This window comes from Clupea harengus, chromosome 2, assembly GCF_900700415.2.
Source record: "Clupea harengus chromosome 2, Ch_v2.0.2, whole genome shotgun sequence".
In the NCBI taxonomy this organism is placed as follows: Eukaryota; Metazoa; Chordata; class Actinopteri; order Clupeiformes; family Clupeidae; genus Clupea; species Clupea harengus.
Window position 1 is genome coordinate 21911877 of NC_045153.1, and position 21746 is coordinate 21933622.

General features: G+C 46.2%; 1 protein-coding gene across 2 annotated transcripts in view; it reads left to right on the forward strand.

The window, feature by feature from the left end:
- Positions 1–21746, forward strand: part of itgbl1 (integrin, beta-like 1) — a 69327-nt gene that overhangs the window by 31444 nt on the left and 16137 nt on the right. For both annotated transcript variants that reach the window (XM_031586747.2, XM_031586748.2), the window contains exon 8: positions 7825–7941. In XM_031586747.2, coding sequence (XP_031442607.1) covers positions 7825–7941 — 117 coding nt within the window. The remainder of the gene's footprint in view (positions 1–7824; positions 7942–21746) is intronic.

A 21746-nucleotide genomic window follows, 5' to 3' on the forward strand; every position in this document is an offset into this window, starting at 1 on the left:
GTGGATGAAGTGAAAAAGCCATGGCAAGTCATAAAAAGGCAAACTAAAGGAGAGGTTGCTTTTATCATGGTACAAATGAGCATAACTGGTGCTCAGAATACTGATTCCATTGTTTCTGGAAGTTTGTCCTATTCACACATCTGAATTACACCTGCTTTTCAAGGTGAAACATTTTCATTGCAAAACAGACGTGCGCTGTCCACTGCAGTTTTCAATACATACAACGGAATACATAATTAGTCACTCCTTGTGCTTCTTCTCCCATAACCCTCCCACGAATGCACATGCAAAAGTCAAAAAAGCGCAACTGTGTCTATGTGCGGTCTGTTTGTCCATACCTTACCATTTTTTAGGCAGAGATTTTGCCTAAAACAGGCACAAACACGTCAGTATATCTGCCCCACAGAGTGAGGGCAGTGGAGAGGCTCTTAAATGATGGTTTATAAGGCTGTTTACATAGAATTTCACACTCAAGTGCACCTTTACGTCCATTGGCCGGCATCTATTACCGAGACGCTGGGTAATTGCCCAAGTTTTCTCAATCCCACATCTCTATTCTTCAATTACCAGGGAAACTGCTCCTGTTTGTGGGGGGGGGGGGGGGGTCTTTTTCTTCAGAGACGTGAAGACAGCCATCACCCATGTGCTAGGGGAGGACACTGGAGTTCTTGTGTGCTATGTTAAGGACAGGCTAGGGGAGGACATTGGAGTTATTGTGTACTATGTTAAGGACACTGGAGTTCTTGTGTGCTATGTTAAGGACACTGGAGTTCTTGTTTGCTATGTTAAGGACAGTAAGTCACTATATTGTTTAGAATGGACATGGGGAATAAGGGCCATAGTTGGTGACATATGCTGAAATCTGTTGAAAGGGAGAGAGAAATAGTGAGTACAATACCAGAGCAAGAGAAAGAGAGAAAGAGAGAGAGAGAGAGAGGGGGGGGAGAGAGAGGGGGGAGAGAGAGGGAGTACCCTCTGCCGGTCGGTTCTGAAGTTAACTAATTCACTAACCCATCAATGCCAGACCAACACTGCCTCTGAGACAGTGAGTAGTTTCACAATTTACTGTTTGATCTTATGTATGTAGAATCTGAATCCCTCCCCAGTTATATGTAATACACCTTGCTTTGGCAATACCATACATGGATGGTCATGCCAATAAAGCTATTTGAATTTGAAAGGGAGCGAGAGAGTGAGAGAATCGACTGAAATTGGACACAGACCAGCAGTGGGGCTTTCCCCAGCAAGGTAGCTCCCTTTCACATTCTTTCAAGCCTGGTATTTCCTCAAGGAAACACCTGCTTTTTTTTTTTACCCCCCCTTCCACCCCCACGGCCCGCCATTCTGCTGAGCCTCTGCGTTCCTTTGCCACTCTCTGAAGCGAGCGAAGGATGACACGTCTTACATTTTTAATGTGGCACTCGTCAGGTGGGAATTCTGCACCTCTGTTGCTTGCCAAAGTTATGAATCCTCACAGCCAACACAATACACACACAGCATTCTTCCTGTATAAAAAAATGGTGAGAAAGAGAAAATAAGTAAGTTATGTGCAATAAAATAGAGAATGCCTCATTGAGGAGAGTAGAAAGGGAAACATGCACTTACGGGTGACGGTCTTCACCTCACGTACGTGACATTCTTCATCAGCCTCCCCTGAAGCGCTGTATAGATTCCTCCTTCGAGCAAAGAATGCATCTTGATTAAATATCGCTGAATGCCATCATTATGTGGGATAAATCAACTCCCAAGCAGTTGTTGAGGAGCGAGAGAGAGAGAGTGAGAGAGAGACAGATAAAGAGAGAGAGAGACAGAGAGAGAGAGAGAAAGAGAGACAGAGAGAAAAGAGGAAGAAGAAGAATTTCTTCAAAAATGCATCACAGATGTTAACTACTATCCAGAGTGATACTGTTGCTGATGCTGCCTTGGATGACAAGCAATCCCTTAAAAGGCAAATCTTCTGAATTAGTGCTGATTGCAATCACACTTCCGTACCTCCATTATGGTAAATCTGTTTTGAATGCAGTCTTCAAAGGGACTATTTATATTGTGCCCCAGCGTAGTATGTAAGGGGTGCCTTGCACACTGCAAAGAAAGAATATGCGGCTTGTTAAAAGTAAGTAGCTTCATAGGCATTTAGCATGACACACCTGTCATTGATTATCTGCTATAGATGCTTTGTGTTAGGGTTCCAATGTCCATGGGGAAATGTTAAGTATAATAGCTTGACAGGAGATCCCTAAAGAAAACTGATAAAATGTGACATCTGGAAATGTGTGTGTGTGTGTGTGTGTGTGTGTGTGTGTGTGTGTGTGTGTGTGATAGTTAAAAAAGAAAAAACTGTTTCCCCGTAGTTTTAAGACAGGTTGTGAAGGGCTTATGGAAAGGTCATACGCCTTCAGGTTTGTCAGTCCCTCTTGACAATCATTAGGCTTTGAAATACCTTCCCTTGTGTTTTAAACCTTTTCTTTTCACTTTACCTAAACCTAGTATTCACAAAGCATTATAAAGACATTCATAAAGCGTTATAAAGTATTCATAATGCCTCATAATGATTGACATAAGTCTATATAATTATTTGTACACAGCAATGACTGCACTCATAAAGCATTACGATGTTATAGTATAAACCCTTACAGCTTGAAGAATCAGAATGCGTAATTTTTTTTTACCTCTTGATAATGGCACCGGTGCTCTTTATGGAGCCATATGTGAGTCCATACAAGCTTTCATAATAATAGTTGTGTAGGGCTTATACAACAACATCAAAATGCTTTATGAGTGCCGTCATGTCTATTTATAAATAGTTGTATAGACTTATGTCAGTCACTATAATGCATTACGAATACTTTATAAACATTTATAAATGTGTTAATGGATACTGGTTTTAAGTAAAGCGTTATCAATATTTCTTTATGTAATTATGTCTGTATATGTACATACATAAACACCACACCAGCCTTAATGTCCCTGTATGGAACAACGCGTGTAAAGATATCCCACCCATGCCATTATGCATCTCAATATAGGACACTAGACACCAATGTACATTACATTTATATTCATAATTCACTTTCCCTTGAGTTCCATAAGAAATAATTATCACATTAAAAATCCTACAATAAAATAATATAGTGCCCATTGTTGCAAAGGATACTAGTTTGCTATTGTTGTTTCTGTTTCACTATTAGCGATCGAAGGCTGACTGATCTTAGGATTGTTCTGGAAGCTTCAACAGCGCTGAGTCACTCTCTCCTGGCTGACCTTTCATTTCCTGTACTGATTGAAGGCTTCCAAATGTTAGGTTTTAGAAAAGGCCAAGAGTGAAAAGCCGGCATTTATCTAGCAGCTATTTCTTTCTTTTATGCCAGGGACTAAAAGTGGGAATCACTGCATAATGGAAAAAAGTAGGTTGTTATTTCCCTTTAAAAAGCCCACAGCCGAGCCCCAATAGGGGAAGAGAAAATGGTGACAGGAATAAAAGATGGTTTGTGAGGAGTGAATAACTGTTGTGATGAATGTATTTTTCATCCTGCTCCTGTTCATTCATTCTCATCTCCTTCTTCTTCTTTCTCATCATCAATTTCCCCTTAACCGTTCCTCTGCCTGTGACCCTAGTTGGACAACCTCACTTAACTACTATTGGCTATTGTTGGCTATGGCTTTTGTTGAGTAGAATCATAGAATATGTTGTACTAGTTTTCCACAACGTAACTGCATCCACCGAAAAGTTGTAACCATTCAGAGTCTATGGAGACATGTCACCTTGGAAGGTAATAGAAATGCATACACAAAACAGAAATTATTCCACCAAGCTTTACAGACAAACTTTTAGGTAGCTGAATCTTCCCCTTTATGTGAATATGCCATTTCCACCATACGTCAACCCTATGACATATGTCCCTCTCTTGGATTCTGCCCAGTGCCAAGGATGGTAACTGGTAATAACTGTTGTGGAAATTACCACAAAAAATGAAATAAATTTGACTCAAAACACTGTAACAATTATCTTCAAGGTTTATGACCGGTTTTGCAAAACGGGGACCTTATTCTGTCAGATGGTCTGAACAAGAAAAGGTCAAGAACAAAGGAAATGTTCAAAGGAAAACCTTGTAATGTCTTAAGTTTCTCAACAAATCATATTCATTATCATCACTGTTGTCAAGGCACATGATCAAAATATGAATACCTTCCTTCTCCAAATAAGAAACATCTGTATACTCAAGTATATGATTGGTCATTGGACTCTTTGACTTGTGGTCTAACTGACATTTTAAACTATAACCTCCCCACCACCACCGTCGTTAGATGGGAATTGTGAATATTTGCGATATTGTGAATATTTGCCTGAACCTTACAAAAAAATTTAAATCATAAAACGAATACAATCTATGAACTAAAAAAAGTGAAATTTTATGTCTGTTTCTTTTTGCACATGTTGCCGACGTCTCAACAGCAGTCTAGCTTTCAAACTGTACTCACACAACATGGCACATCTGAAAGGCCATACTGTACAGGTCTGGCTCAGCGAGTAGAATGAGGACCCATGCAGCAGGTGATTCATTTTGAACACTGATCATCAGGTGATTAGCCAAGTTAGACATGGCCAGCTCAACAGGTGCTGATAATCACACAGAAAATCGTCCCTGTTTAGCTAGGTGCATATAAGGCTTAGACATTGACCAGTAAAAAGCAGGCTACGCCCCTTTGTAAATATGGCCCTAAGCTTTTATCCTTCTGCGTAATTAGTCTTTCTGACAACTGCAAACTGTTTGTGCCTGTTGAAACAAATACAGGATGTCAGTCTGATCATAAAATGCTCCAACTCACAGTTCAACATTTGATATTCAACAACAAACACACTGTGCATTTTTGGTTTCTTTCAAATACTGCACCAATCCCTGCCTTTCCTCAGATGTGTAGATGTCCATTCTCCTTGCTCCTTGGGTTGTGAAGGTAAATGCATTATAATGTTTCACCCTGGAGAGGAAGTGATGGTGCATTAACCTGCCGACGCTTCACCTGGATCGTCCATGGGGGATTTTCCCGTCACTCGTGCCGGATGGCCGCGTCTCGACTAACACTGAAGGGAATTAATTTCCTAGTCTCGGCCTGGAGCTTGGCACACGACCACCGCGGGACCCATTCATCACCGTGGCGATACAGCATGGGACACATCGCTGCACGCTCCCCCATTCACATACACACCATGCTAAGACAGCGCCAATAATGTGTGTCCTTCAGACATACAGAAACCATGATGGGGGGGTGGGGCGCGGTAGAAACGTATGTTAATGCAATGAAGGCATTAGTGATATCAGCAGCTCCACTCCTTCCTCCCCAGGGCCCTCAGCTGTGGAGAGAATTATATGTCGTTACGCATGCAGGAAGACGTGCGGTGAGGATAATGATATAGCGCGGCTGGCCTTTGCAGTAACGTTGCGTTTTATAATGGCGGTTGTTGTCGCGCTGAGGATTTCTGAACATTTGTCTTTCTTGCGTGACAGAAGAAATAGAGTAATTTGTTTTTGCTGAGGGGGAATGGTGGTTAAAAGGGAAACGAAAAGAAAGGGGGTAAGGGGGGAGAGATGGAAGGAAAGTCCACAGAGTGGTGTCTGTCAGAAGGGTTTCTGGGGCTGGCTGAAAGCACTTGACACTCTCTCCCCTGTTTTTCCATTACGTTCTCCAGTGGTCACACTTCTGGCAGAAGAGGCTTTATGTGTGTGTGTGTGTGTGTGTGTGTGTGTGTGTGTGTGTGTGTGTGTGTGTGTGTGTGTGTGTGTGCCTGCGTGCGTGTGCATCTGCATACATGTGTTAGCATGTGTATGTAATGTATGTTTGTGTATGAGTGTGTGCGTGTGTATGTGTGTGATTTATGTTTTTGTGAGATGTGTGTATCTCTGAGTGGGGCGGGGTGTGGTGTCCTCTCACCTTGTGTGCCTACAAGGTGAGACCAAAATCCCTGGGAGTGACACGGCAGCCGCAAGCCCGCTTCAGAGGTAAACATCTGAGACAGCCCCTGACGACAGGCACCGTGACGACAAGAAGGGGGTTGGCTGGGGGGTTTGGGTGGGGGGCGTAGGAAGGGGAGGTTAATCGATAAGGCAAAAAAAGCGTTTATGACATCACCAGTTTCCGTGGCAACAGGACCCAAGCACGACAGCTCCTCTGCTCTAATCTGCTCAGAAGGTTTAGGCGATGCCAGACAGGGCGTCACTCATCGTCACGGCCACTGATGGCTGTCTGTGACCGACAGGTGGCAAAATGTCTGTCTCACACATATACTCACTCACACCCGTTAGTCACAGCCAATCAGGGGTCAGACACAATGCTCTTTGGATCACCTTCAGCTTCAAAGGTTGATGTAATAATCTAGTTGATATGTCCTTGAGGTCATGTTTTTCCCCTCTCTGTCTTTCTGGACATGTAATTTCATATATCTCAAATCAATTTCCTGGTGACATTATTCATTCTTGGATTCCATTTCATTAAAACCAGAAAGATTAGGAGGCTGTTATTCTCCATTTTAAATACCATTCCATCAACAGTGTGATTATTCTATGTAAGATTTGATGTAGATTACTATATGACTAATCAAATTGCTAAACTAATATGATGATATGAGTGTGATGGCAGAGCTTTAGAGAAGGAGAGGTTGAGAGAATGCAGATATCTCAAGAAGACTTTAAGCTTGAACCGGCATGATTTGGCAAGTTTGGAGCAAAGTGTGCGCTTGGTTGGTTTTCCCCCCCCCCAAAAAATATTGTATTGTGCCACTTTTTATCTCTGTCTTCTTTTCCGGTGTTCAATGCTTTCCACAGGACAGGAAATTGCTCTGAATGTCAACTGACGAAATAATAAAAACTACACAAAAAGAAAACAGAAAGGCTTGTGAGACAACAGATAAGACTTTGAAAAACCAACAACTGTATTTCACTGAAAGGCTGTGACTGCAAGTTACGACGCGTCTTTGTTCAGCGCACCACAATTCTGACAAATCGTGCCTGTGCATCGGAGACAAAGATGGCTGGAGAGCCACCTTTGATGGCAAAAGACATCGGAGAATAAAAAAGAGAACAAAGCCATTGGGCTGAATAGCGCACAAATCAAGTGAATCAAATTCCCGTTTTGAAGGGTGTGCTCCGAGAGAGCTCGGCTTCATAAACACGTACAAGATGGAACCCTACTGAGCACACACACACCCACACACACACACACACACACACACACACACACACACACACACACTCACACTCACACTCACACTCACACTCACACTCACACTCACTCACTCACTCCTAACAGTGCCGGACCATACTGGCCTCCTACTGTTTTCCTTCAAACTCAAACAGGCCAGGTAATGCCTTGCCTTTATCCCACAATTCACGTGTCATGGGTGCAAGTGGGTCACCTCAGGAAAACATTCACAACTGCCTCTCTGTCATAATGCATCCGGCTAGCCATGAGGATGTTTGTTGCTGAACTAGAAAAGAGATGTTGAGAGGTGATTTTAATTTATGTGTGTCCACAATAAGTATGTGGTTTTGTATGAAACATGGTTAGCACCATGTTTGTATGCTGTGTTATATATGTATGTGCATACTGTATTTTTGGATGTGGTCATGTTCAGATTTGTCTGGTTTTTGACTGTGTTTTGTTGACCAGAATTTCTAGAGCACAAAGGGTTCCATGCTATGATCAAACTAGGTAAAGCAGAAATGAAATCGGGTCAGGAGTGGCAGAGAAACTGTGTGATCTATGGTACTTGTCCTGATGTGCCATGTATGCGTCTGTATGTGTGCGTGCGTGCGTGTGTGTGTGTTTCAGGGCAGTGCCTGTGTGGCCAGTGTACCTGTCAACCTCCAGGAGACAGCCGAGTTCATGGAAAGAACTGCGAGTGTGACGACCGCCAGTGTGAGGACATAAATGGGGAGATCTGTGGGGGTAAGAAAACACAGAAACACACACACACACACACACACAGAGAGAGAGAGAATCACACAGAGAGAGAGAGAGAGAGAGAGAGAGAGAGAGAGAGAGAGACTCACACAGAGAGAAAGAGAGATACACACACACACACACACACACACACACAGAGAGAGACATAGATACACATACAAAAACATGTAAGCAATCACACATACACATACATCACTTTTGAATGGTGTGTAAATTGCATTGCAATAGTGTGGTTTAATATGCACCACAGAAGGCCTTTAACAGCTCAAGAGCATCATTCTGCCATATGGGATCCCTCTGGGTTTGGCCCTCTATGGCCCAATGTCCAAGTCACATGAGATTTAACAACAACATCTTCAAAGAAACGATTGAAATGGATCAAGCAGAATAAATATTTGCTATGCTAGCTCATTTAGCTCTGTGTCAGACCTCAAACCATACAAATCCTTTGTGTGTGTGTGTGTGTGTGTGTGTGTGTGTGTGTGTGTGTGTGTGTGTGTGTGTGTGTGTGTGTGTGTGAGAGAGAGATAGAGGGGGGGGGGGGGGGTGTGGAGGGATCAAAAATCTTGAAGGAATCAATCAATAGTGTATTTGCAATAGTAAGCTGTTTCCACTGAGCTTTTGTCACTGTTCATGCCTCCCTTCAGTACATACACATTATAGATTGATTAAACGCACCGCAGCCCCAAAAGCACTCTAGCAGTCTGTGATTGTGAGAAGTTGATTCTTCAGAAATCAATACAATTTGATCCAGCCTCCTTCTTTGATGTCCGAAAGCCTGCTGAATTAAATTTGCGAAAATATGTACGAGCCTTTGAAGTTTCCTGTCGCCTCTCCGAAACACACTTTGCACTCCTGATTCGAGTGTTTGGACACGAATACTCAGACAGAGGAAGAAGAGAAAAATCAATATAAACTGACATGGTATGCAATTTAGCAATTTCATTTTAATTGACCTTTTCCGGTTGTGCTGGAGCCCCTGCTGGGTTAACTGTGGGTCTTGAATGGCAATGCGTTAGCCTGTCTGGGTCCAAGACGACGCCTGGCTCCCAGGAGGAGCCATTACCAACTTACTCTTGCGCAGCACAACTTCACTCACGTAGCTAAAGCGGGTGCTAATGCTAGCATGGGTGCAGCAAAGCTCGGTCAGTCCTTGGATCTTTAAAGCATCTGCAAATGTTACTGTCATAAATAATTAAGTTTAAAAAAAAGATAGAAAGTGAATTGGAAAAAAAATTAATTTAATTGCTTCCTGCTGTCCGCTTGCTTCTAGTTTCTTTTTTTGCGCCCTTATTTTTTATGAGCTTTTTTATGGACATTGAGCTCTTTCTAATGGTAGATCTACTGGAGACGCGCAGAATGATCTAAAACACACTTTTAAGACATTTTACACTTTTAAGACACTATTAGCAGATTTTTCCACCAACTGCCAACATGACACAGAACTCAGGCACAGCTCTCAAGACTGCTATGGCCCCACTTAGTACACTGGACTCCCTGTGCTGCTCCAACTGCTACAGACATCTGATACAGACATGGCACAGCAAACCCAAAAGGGCAAAAGCAAAAGGTTGCTGTAGTAACATCCTCCACACTGGAATGTTCATTATGGGCTTGGAAAGCTAATGCCACAAATAACAATCGATCCAATTATTCTGCAAGTGGGCAAAAATGACATTCTCAGAGAAGAAGTCAGAAATCCTAAAAAGGACTTGACTGAACTGTTTACACTTGAGAAGCTGACAGCTCAAAGGTTCGTCAGTGGGCCTCTTCCAGCCCGAGGAACTGATATGTATATCCGACTGCTCAGCCTCAACAGATGACTGAGCAGAACCTGCAGCCTAAAAGGTCTGAATTATATTGACAATGAATCTATTCTGGGGGATTCTGCAGATCATTTAATAATGCAGGCCTGATGGTGCCCACTTAAGCAGGACCAGATTGAAAGCACTAAAGGACAACCTTCTCTTTGCTCTTCACCACCCATCTACCCCTTGCCCTAATTCAACACTACAAGTGCAGTACAGTCTCCTCAACCTGTCCCCATGATGAAGGACCATAAAACACCTCACCCCAAGTGGAGACACAGAAAACAGGTGGCACAGAGCAACCACAATCCCACCACTGGAGAACATGCCTTAGTTTCTGACACTGGACGAGAGTTATGATGACCTGCATTATCTACCAAGGACACTACAGTCACCAGCAGAGTCACCACAGTCATCCCTCTCATCCCCTGCCCTCTCTTTCTCTTTCTCTCTCTCTCTCCTCTCTCTCTCTCTCCCCCCCCCCCCCCCCCCCCTCATATGGAATTTTAAGAGAAAATGGAGGACCTGGCATGTGCTGGGACTATACTCTCACTCTCCATCTCAGCCAGCCCACAAGGTCTACCCAAAAATGGCAGGGGACCCCTTCCCCCCCCGTCCCCATACTCCTCCTCACTCAAAAAGATTCTCTTAGGCCACTGCAACACCGTCAGCGGCAGCCTTGTCCTTCATCTCCTCCGGCAGCACAGAGCACAGAATATTCAATGAGTGCTACTGATAGCAGCAGCAGGGTCCAAAACACTGGTAGCACTTTGTGATGTGTTCAGTGTTCAGTTGGTACCCACTATGCCTGTAATGTTCTTTATTCCTGTGTTAAAATAGAAGGAATCGAGGGCATTCATCTTATGAGGTAAACCAGTCTAATCTGTTACCTTTATCATGACTGCCCCAGACTGCCCCAGAGACTGCTATTATCTTTACAAAGCCACAGGGGTTGGAGAATGAAACTACCTGGTTTTAGACCACAGTAATTAATTAGTATGGTGTAGTAGGGCCTCCTTTTGCTGCCAATACAGCATCAATTCGTCTTGGGACTGACAGGTACAAGTCCTGCACAGAGGCCAGAGGGGATTTGAGCCATTCCTCTTGCAGAGCAGTGACCAGCTCACTATGTGCTGCTGGTGGAGGAAAACGTTACCTGACTCGCTCCTCCAAAACACTCCAAAGTGACTCAATAATATTCAGATCTGGTGACTGTGTAGGCCATGGAGGATGTTCAACTTCACTTTCATGTCCATCAAAGCACTGTGTCACCAGTCTTGCTGTGTGTATTGGTGCATTATCGTCCTGATACATGGCACCACCTTCAGGGTACAATGTTTGAACCATAGGGTGCACATGGTTCTCCAGAATTGTTTGGTAGTCCTTGGCAGTGACGCGCCCATCTAGAACAAGTAGTGGGCCTAGGGAATGCCATGATATTGCAGCACAAACCGTCACTGATCCACCCCCATGCTTCACTCTGGGCACACAACAGTCCGGATGGTAAACCTCTGTGGGGCTTCTCCACACTCTCCCGGATGTGGGAAAGACAGTGAAGGTGGACTCATCAGAGAACATGTTTCACATTGTCCACGGCCCAAGATTTGCGCTGCCGGCACCTTTGAAACCGACGTTTGCCATTGGCACGAGTGACCAAAGGTTTGGCCAAAGCAGCCCAACCATGAATATTGACCCTGTGGAGCTCCTGACAAACAGTTTTGCTGGAAATAGGAGAGTCGATGTGCGCGTTTCATTTTGCAGTGAGTTGGGCAGCTGTGGTTTGATGTTTTTTGGATATAATCCGGGATAGTACCCGGACATCCCTTTCACACAGCCTCCTCTTGCGTCTACAGTTACTCCTGTTGGATGTGGTAGGTCCTTGTGGTGGTATGCCAACATTACCCTGGATACTGTGGCTCTCAATACACCACAAAGACTTGCTGTCCTGGTCACAGATGCACCAGTGAGACACGCACCAACAATTTGTCCTCTTTTGAACTCTGATAAGTCTCCCATTATGTTGTGTGGATTGCAATATTTTATGTACAGCTGTGCTATTACTTTGCTAATTCAACTTTCACACTCTGCTCTTACTGATGGAATGGAAATCAGTAAAGTTTGGCCACCAGGCCACCTATATATAGGTGTGACACCTCAAACATTATATTGGTCAGTGTTTCAGTTTTATTGTCCAACTCCTTTAGCTCTACTTAATATCAGATCTCTAGCCAACAAATCATTCTTAGTTATTATTAAATTAATGAATTACAGATAGGTAATAACATGGACAATAAGGCCAAAGAACCTTTTGCACTACTTGACACTTTTGGTCTCTCGCAGCACGTGAAAGAGTCTACACATACTCAAGGCCAAACTTTGGATCTGGTTGTTTTTTAAAGATCTCAACATTCCCTCTGTTATGGTTGAGGACTTCCACTATGACCTCTATAAATAAAGCCTTTTAGACATGTACCCACACCCTATTTGTCATGGTTGACAAGCTCAAAGACCCCCCAAAACAGATAGCCCTAGAACTCCTTTCCACAGAGAAATGTAATGAAATTGCTTGCTTTTTAAGTGAAAAAAAAAACACCTGCCTTTAAGTCACTCTTTAAAAAGAGAACTCTGGATTCCTTTTCGCAGTTCACTGCGACATAACAGTATGGTACATGACAATAGTCATGAGCCCAAATCGAAGCATTTATCCATTCACGCCTGAAAGGCCGCGAGATCTGTCAGCGCGAACTCCTGAGCCCGCCCCCTCAGGAGTCCTTATCTTACGACGTGCCCACAGATCTCCCTCTTTGAAAACTTCGCAAGACCGAAGTGCACAGCTCCGAGTATATCCTCAACGCTAAACCACAGTCAAAGAGTTTTGTGTGCTTTTTTCTCTCTACGGGTTGGTGAGTTATCTGGGTTCCTTAACCCTCACTAGCTCAGGGCGCTACAAAATTTGTTGGCTCAACTTAATTTTGAAAGTAGTGGCTGCTATCCTGGCTGCCTAGCTGGCTAAGTTTCTGACTAGCCTGCTAGCTTGCTAACAACGTGTTCGTTGCAGATAGTGTGCTTGTGTTTTAATACTCTTCTCTACTTTCAGATTGAAAAAAGATGGCCAGACACTACCCCGACTGCGGGCACACCCGTCCCAAGGGTGACCGCCACTGTCGGTGCGTGACCTGCCTCGGCAGGGACCACGCAGAGGTCGCGCTCTCGGGCGAGGACCCTGTCTGTACCATCTGTGCTAGCCTCCCGCTAGCTAAGGCTACCAGGCGCCTTGCGTTCTGGGGGCGGGCTCAGGAGTTCGCGCTGACAGATCTCGCGGCCTTTCAGGCGTGAATGGATAAATGCTTCGATTTGGGCTCATGACTATTGTCATGTACCATACTGTTATGTCTGGTTCCTGCTTAAGGAACCGAGGTTACGTAAGTAACCGAGACGTTTTTTTAGCTCTAATGGTCATTTTGAAAAATTTCGATCTGGCTTCTGACCTTACCACAGTACTGAATCGTCCCTTATAAAAGTGTGAAATTATATAATTCTGATTCAGGTAAAATACCAGTTCTGGTTCTACTAGATCTCAGTGCTCCATTTGACACCGTAGATCATAGAATACTTCTGGACAGGTTGGAAACAGTCCTTAATTGGTCCAGGTCTTATTTAGAAGGCCAGAGTTACTTTGTCACCACTGGGAGTTATGAATCTGATAGGGTGGCTATGACAGTAGTGCAGTATCAGGGATCCGTTCTCTGACCTCTTCTGTTCAATCTCTATATAATGCCTTTGGGCCAAGTTCTACAGAACATTGACTACAATAGTTATGTGGATAATACACAAATATATCTGGATCTCTCATCAGACACAGCCCAATAGATTCAGTGTGTCAATGTTTAGAGCAAATAAATAATTGGATGAGCCAAATTTTTCTTCAATTAAATAATGACAAAACGGAGATTATTTTGTTTGGCAAGAAAGAGCAGAGAATTAGTATTAGTAAATACCTGAATTCTGGCTCTTTCAGAAATCTTGGCATTCGAATAGACTCAGATATCGCCTTCACCAGCCGTATCAAAGCAATCACCAAAACAGCCCTCTACCTTCTTAAAAATATAGCTAGAATCAGAAGACATATAGACAGAATTTTGGTATCCCAAAAAGTTCTTGTCTTTTTTAAGAAAAGAGGGTCATCCATGCTTATATCTCCAGTAGGATGGACTGCTGTAAGAGTCTCTTAACTGGACTTCCCAAGAAGACCATTAAACAGCTGCAACTCATTCAGAATGCTGCTGCTAGAGTTCTATCCAGGACCAAGAGCACAGAGCACATAACTCCAGTCCATCTTTACACTGGCTTACAGTTAGTTACAGAATAGATTTTAAAGTGCTGCTACTAGTCTATAAATCACTGAATGGTGTAGGCCCAGAATACATATCTGGTATGTTTAAAGGATATAAACGGAGTAGGGCTCTTGGACTCAGGTCAGCTAGTAGAGCCCAGAGTTTAAACTAAACATGGTGAGGCAGCATTAGCTGTTATGCTGCATGCAACTGGAACAAACTGCTGGAAGATCTGCCCCCAAATGTAGCCATTTTTAAATCCAAATTAAAAACATTTATCTTTCCATGTGCCTATGGCTGAGCTCTAAAACATGCACTCTATTCTTACGGCACTTTAATTCTGGCAGTAGACCTCTAGTCATTCCAAACGGGGAAGTGACGTCTCAGGCTTATGGCTAAGTTGTATTGGCGGGCCTATTTTAAAACTGTATTATTGGGCTAAGCTCTATTCTGGCTCTATCAGACTCTAGTGCGGAGTTATCAAGAGTTCTATTTGGGCTTTTGCCCTATGGTTCTCTGTCCAGTGTTCCGAAAGAAATATACACACAGTCTGGGGCTACCTCCACTATGTTTTTATTTTACATTATGTTCTTTGTACTTTCTTTTGATTTTTAAAATATTTTTTATTGTTTTATTGTTTTTTTCACTCCTAAGCACTTTGTTTGTGTCCTTAGGATGACTCTTTTATTTTATTTATGTAAAGCACATTGAATTGCCTCTGTGAACGAAGTTATATAAATAAACGTCTCAGTTACTTACGTAACCTCGGTTCCTTAAGCAGGAACCAGATATAACATAATGGTACATGACGTAAGTCATGGGGTACAAATCGAAGCATTTATCTATTCACGCCTGAAAGGCCACGAGATCTGTCAGCGCGCGCTCCTGGCCCCGCCTTCCAGGAGCACTATAATATCATTACGCGCCCTCAGATCTGCCTTGGAAAGAAACTGAGCAAGACAATCAATCCAAGGTAACACTGTACACGCCAACTTTGTTATATCTGGTTCCTGCTTAAGGAACCAAGGTTACGTAAGTAACCGAGACGTTCCTTATCGCAGTTCACTGCGATATAACATAATGGGACCCTATACATTCCCGCGTGATAATACAGTGGCAGCCAATTACACACACCAGCTCTACTGAAGCCTTTGCCCTCATAGAGGTTCATACGGCCGCTGGCAGTGAACATATTAACAGGGCAACCTTTGTCATAGGCGGCAAGGATCGCGATCCTGCGCCTGTAGGAAACCACCCTGGAGTGTTTCATGTGCAACAAACATGTAGACACCGATGAACACACTTATCATATACATCGTTCTCAGGTCAGGGGATTCAGAGATCGCTCGCCTGCAGAACACCATGAATTTAACAGGGCCACCTTTATCATAGGCGACAGGGATCCGTGATCCTGCGCCCGTAAGAAAACCCTGGGATGTTTCATGTGCAACATAACATGTAGACACTAATGAACACACTTATCATATATATCGTTCTCAGGCCAAGGGATTCAGAGATCGCTTGCCCGCAGAACGCTATGAAGAAAACTAGGTTCAGCCACATCTAACATATAGAATCTCATGAAAGTGTGGCGAGAACTCCAGCTTGCAGCTTTGCAAACATCTTCCACTGAGACGCCCTTTAGTAAGGCCCAGGAAGACGAGACCCCCCGCGTAGAGTGCGCATGCAACTTCTCCGGGGGATCTAAAGACAAGCTCTTATAAGACAACACGATAGCCTCTACTATCCAACGGGAGAGGCTCGGTTTTGAAAGAGGTCTGCCTTTTGCGCGTGCACCGAAGCACACGAATAGCTGATCTGACTGTCTGAAAGCTCTAGTGCGCTCTGCGTAACAGCGGAGAGCGCGCACTGGACAGAGTTTATTCAAACGTTCCTCCTCTGCTGACGCAAAAGGAGGAGGCGAGAAAACTGCTAATTCAATCACCTGATTGCGGAATGGGGTTACCACCACTTTAGGTGTGTAAGCAGCATTAGTTCGCATAACCACTCTGTCACCAGCGATCGAGAACTGAAGGCACGATGGACTGACTGACAGGGCTTGCATGTCACCAACGCGTTTTGCTGACGTTAACGCCAGCAGCAGCGCGGTCTTTAAAGAGACAAACTTTATGTCCACTGTCTCCAGGGGCTCGAACGGAGGCTAGCGGATGACTGCCAGGAGAACTGCCATTAATGCCTGCGTGGCAGGCTGAAATGGCAGCCATGTACACTTTGAGAGTAGAAGCTGCCTTCCCCTCATCAAACAACTGCTGTAGGAATTCTAGAATAACGCCCAGCGCGCAGTTAACGGGGTCGTGCTGACGCGCAGCACACCACCGCTCAAAACTGCGCCACTTCAGCGTATACAGAGCCCGTGTTGATACAGCTCGGGCACTCTGTATTGTAGCCACCACCGCGTCCGACAAGCCTGACGCTATGAGCCTGCACCTTTCAGGTGCCAGGCTCTGCGACGCCACCACTCCGGATGGGGGTGCCACACTGTCCTGTGCGCCTGCGTTAGGAGGTCTCTCCGTAGAGGCAGCTCCCAAGGCTGCTGCACTGACATATTGACCAGATCTGCCGCCCACGGCTGGTTGGGCCAGTGGGGGGCTATCAATATCAATTCCCTGCCCTCGTCCGCAATCCTGCACAGCACCTGCTGGAGGAGCGGGATCGGGGGAAAAGCATATAGGGGTAGAGCTGGCCACTGGTGGCCCAGCGCGTCTATGCCTAGTGGGGGATCGTCGCCCCCTAGCGAGAACCAGAGCGGGCAGCAGGTGTTCTGCCTGTTCGCGAACAGGTCCACCTGCGCCTTGAAAAAACGCACCCAGATCTGACCTATCACTTGTGGGTGAAGGCACCAGTCTGCTGCTCGAGGATCGCCCCTCGATAACAGGTCCGCACCGTAGTTGAGGTGACCTGGTATATGAACTGCCCTGAGGGACAGGACGTGCCTCGCTGCCCACAGGAGCAGGCGAGTCGCCCAATGGTGTAATGACGGGGAGCGCACTCCGCCCTGGCGATTTATATACGCCAAGGTCGCAGTGTTGTCCGTCCTCACTAGTACATGCTGACCACTCAGCCTGGGCAGAAAGTGTTGTAGAGCTAGGACTACTGTTCGCAGCTCTAACACATTTATGTGAGACGTGGCCTCTGTCACAGACCAGAGACCGTTCACGCCTCTCCCTTCGCAGACAGCTCCCCAGCCTTTGGTGGAAGCGTCTGTGGTCACCACCACGCGACACGACACTACGCCCATAGTGCCCGACGCGGTGAGAAACCAGGGGGTTCTCCAGATCGCCAGGGCTTTCCTGCATCTGGAGGACACCACTACTCTGCGATGCCTGTCTGTGACTGCGTTGAGCTTCATAGACAGGTACCATATTTGGAATGGTCGCATACGCAACATCCCCAACGGGAGCGCTATAGCGGCCGACGCCATCATCCCTAACAGGCGTTGGCAGCGCAGCGACGAGACTGACTGTCCCCGTCGGAACTGGCGCACGCATGTTTTGATGGCATTTATCCGTTCTTGAGACAGCCTGACCTCTGTAGGTGAAACCGGGGTCTCATAAAATTTAATAATCATTAAATTTAGTATTTAATATTTTATAATTAAATTACTAAAACAATGAAAAGCTCTAGTTGTACCACTATGCTACAGTCTAAGTATGGTATCACAATACTATAGTACTACAATATCACTACAAAGTCTATAACACTTCATGAAACAACCAGAGAAGTGAAGGCATTTGAAGTACTTGATTGGCGGAAAATGGCTTTCAGTGGAATATTGGAACAACAACAGACAAGACAATTGTTTAAGTCTAAATAAACAATTTATTAAAGGTAACAAACAGTAATGAATGGCTAATACTAATCATATAAACAACTGAGTATAACCATGAAACAAGGCACAAAGTGGAGTTGGGCATACAGAGGAGGGGGCATAAGATCCTCCTCGTCTCTGTGTGTGTGTGGGTGTGTGTGTGTGTGTGTGTGTGTGCGTGCGTGTGCAGGTATGCGCGGTTACGCGCTAACTGGAGAAAGAGGGAGAGGCTATGCGCAAGCGCACAGGCGATAGATAGTATATGCGTGAATGAATATAGTGCGCCGGGCATCACCTAGATTGGGGGTGGTCAGCGGATGCGAATGCAGATCCGAGGCCAGCTTTGCCTTTTTTAGGCGCCAGTTTAAGTTGGAGGATGGGCACAAATGCAATGAGTAGACAATGGATTCTTATCTCGAGGGTAGAATCCAGGCTATAGGCCTTTAACGCAATACAAAATATATAAGCAGCACTTAAATTGCGATGTGTACGTGTATACGTTCAGATGGTGATTGAGGGAGTTAGAGAGAGAGATGGTGCATGCACGTTCTAACAAAATAGCAAAGTAAAAGAAAGCAAGATAATGTCACGGTTACAAACCGTGCAAACTGTGAATTACAAAGTGCGCATTTAAATCATAAATGAAATAAAACAAGGATACTTTCACACAGATATTAACACACAGATAAGACTAATCTCTGCCCAGATGTCAGCCTTACTTGATTAACGCTCTTGCTCAGCGTTAAACGGTGTATTACGGAATTCCAACTGAACAGCGCGGGACGCAGGTTCGGGGGAAGATGTCCGTGTCCTTCCTTAGCTCGTCAGCTGAAAACTCGTGCAGGCCTCGGTGGGCATCAGACGGTCTTGAAGGAGGTAGAAGTTCTGTTCGTCGACGTGGAGAAACTAATAAGGGAAGCCGGTCGCCTTATCTTACTCAGAACACTGCTGGGCTGCAGTATAATTTTACCGGTATATCTTAGGCTGCAACTAAACGAGTCAAAGTATTTTCGTAACTTCGGCCAAAAGTTCAATACGGTTCGTTGTTGCGTGGTCCTTTGTTCTTCTTCTGCAGAGAGGGTATCTCTTAAATGAATGGTGTTTACTGTTGTAAACCCACCGCCAGAGAGACAGATATGTGGGTTTTTCGTGGCTTTAAAGGGAAAAATGCGTCATCCTTTTATTATCACCTTGCGGTGACCAATACCAAGTGAATAAAATGTAGATAAGAAAGTCAAAGTGATAAGAGAATTGTGGGTAATGTAGTCTATGGTGGGACATTCACTTACACCTCCATGGAGGTGGAGTCTAAGATCATACCCAGAAAATGCGTAACTTGCCTGGGGCAGAGAACGCTTTTTTCTCTGTTTACAACAAAACCCACTCGATACAGGTGTGCCACCACTAGATGGCCATCCTGCACTGCTGCAGCTTTTGAATGAGAAGCAATTAACCAGTCGTCCAAATAATTGTAAACGCCCAAGCCGCGTAGACGTAATGGGGCGATAGCTGCCTCTACGCACTTTGTAAATACCCTCGGCGCTAGGGAAAGGCCGAATGGGAGTGCGTTGAATTGGTACGCTATTCCTCCGAACGCAAACCTCAGATATTTCCGATGTCTGTGGTGGATCGGAATGTGGAAATACGCGTCTTTTAAGTCTATCGTGATAAACCAATCGTTTGGCCTTATAAACTACACAAGCCTGCGTGGGGTCAACATTCTGAACCGTAGCGGCATGAGTGCTTTGTTTAACACACGTAGATCTAATATTGGCCGATAATTCACGTCTCTTTTGGGTACGAGGAAGTAACGGCTGTAGAAGCCTGCATTCCTCTCCTTGAGAGGGACTCTGCTTATGGCCTTCTTTCTGAGCAGGGAGATTATTTCTTCCCGTAGCATCACAGACTGTATTAATCTGCTGAATGGCGAAGGGGAACGGGCGAATTGCAGCACGTAACCCTTTGTAATCGTTTTTAGCACCCATGGTGACACTGCGCATGCGCGCCAACTTTCCGCACAACCAGGGAGGTTGTGCTCTGAGTTGAATTTGTCGGGGACTAACCCGCTCATGGTCAATGAGTCTAAGCCTAGATCTACACCCACTCCGCCTAGGGAGGGAGACGAGATCTGGGGCTGCCCCCTCATGCTTTTGAAAAAAAATTTGGGGGTGCGATTGCACTGTGTGCATCGCGGGGGGAGTTGCACAAGCATGTCTGGGCACTGCGCCATCTGGGACAGGAGTTAGGACATATGATTGTGGTGCTTGTGAAAACCTGCTTACCGTGCTGGACATGATTTCCACATGTGAGTGACGGGCTGATTTCTGTGGAGGCGGTGTGGACTCCACCGCTCCCCCCTGTGTGACGAGCGGCTGACTGTCACGATCAGGAAGCCTGAGGTCTCCCTCTGCCTCGCCCGCGGCGAGCGGAGTGCTGCTGCGGAGCCTGGGCTGCGCCCTGGGCAGGGCGCGCAGCTGGTCGCTGTGCTGCAGGCTGCGCTGGAGGGCGGAAGGGTTGTCTCTGCCAGCCTCGCCCGGTGGATACCTTTGCTGGAGGCGCTGGCGAGCGGAACCCGCTTCTCTTCCGGCCCGGTGCGGGTGTGGTGTGTCCTGAGGAGGACGTCTCACCCGTGCCACTAGAGTGAGGCATCCAAGCCTGGAATACCTCTCTGCTCTTCTGCTGTTCCTCGAACTTGGCAGCCATTGTGACCACTGCCTCCCCGAAGGCGCCCTGGACAGAGAACGGGGCGTCGAGGAGTGGTGCTTTTTCTCCGTCTGACAGCTTAGCCAGTGATAGCCACAGAGACCTCTGGGTAGCCACCGCGGCACCCATCACCCTCCCCAGTGCCTGTGCCGTGCACCGAGTTAGTCTGAGCGACAGATCCGTCGCGCGACGGAGTTCTGCCACAGACGGGTGATCTTCCCTCAGCGACAAGGCAAGCTCAGTCAGGAGCTTTGCCTGGTAGCGCTGTAGCAATGCAGCCGTATTGGTCGTGCAGGCAGCCTGCCCTGCAGCCAAGTAGGACTTCTCTGCCAGCTGAGCCTGGTGTCTGCCCACCCGCGTGGGCAGGAGAGGCTTCTGGCCGAGACGCATCGTGGGGGATGCGGACGAGAGGTAGCCCGCTACTGCATCCTCCACCTGAGGAAAGGAGAGGTAGCCCCTCTCCTTAGCCATGTGGAGCTGCATGTAGGGCGCGAACCCCGGCACCGGGGCTCGGCCCGAGTAGGGTATCGCCCATGTCGCCTGCAGTTCCTCGTGCACCTCCTCGAAAAAGGGAATGCAACTGGGAACTGACGCGGCGGAGCCAGCATAGAACTCCCCGTCCAGCAGGAGGAGGACCGCACACTGGGAGGGGGAGGGAGAGGGAGCCCGAGGCAGCTGGCTGCTCTCAGCGCAACCTCGTGGAGCTGCTGGCCCAGGAGCCGAGACGAGGTAGGAGGTGTCTCCACCCGCAACCTGACGTCATGGCTCGTCTGCATTGCTTCCGCGATTGAGCTGTGCTCATCGGAGAAGTCTAGCAGACTATCATCATCCAGGCTGATGTCCAGCTCGAGCGCATCGTGGGGGATGGGCTGGACACCGCTTGGTTGAAGCTCCTCAGCCTCGCTGCCCGCAGCCCCAGGGCTGACAGGCGGCGGAGACGGGGAGAGACCCGGGAGCGGAGCTGCCGCCGCAAGGCGACTGCTCACGCTCACCAAGTCCAAGGCTGAAGACGCACTCATTCCAACGGGGGCGTCAGCCCCGGATGGAACTAGTGCAGTCTCCTCGGCGTCCTTGCGCTTCCAGAACGCAAGGCGCCTGGTAGCCTTAGCTAGCGGG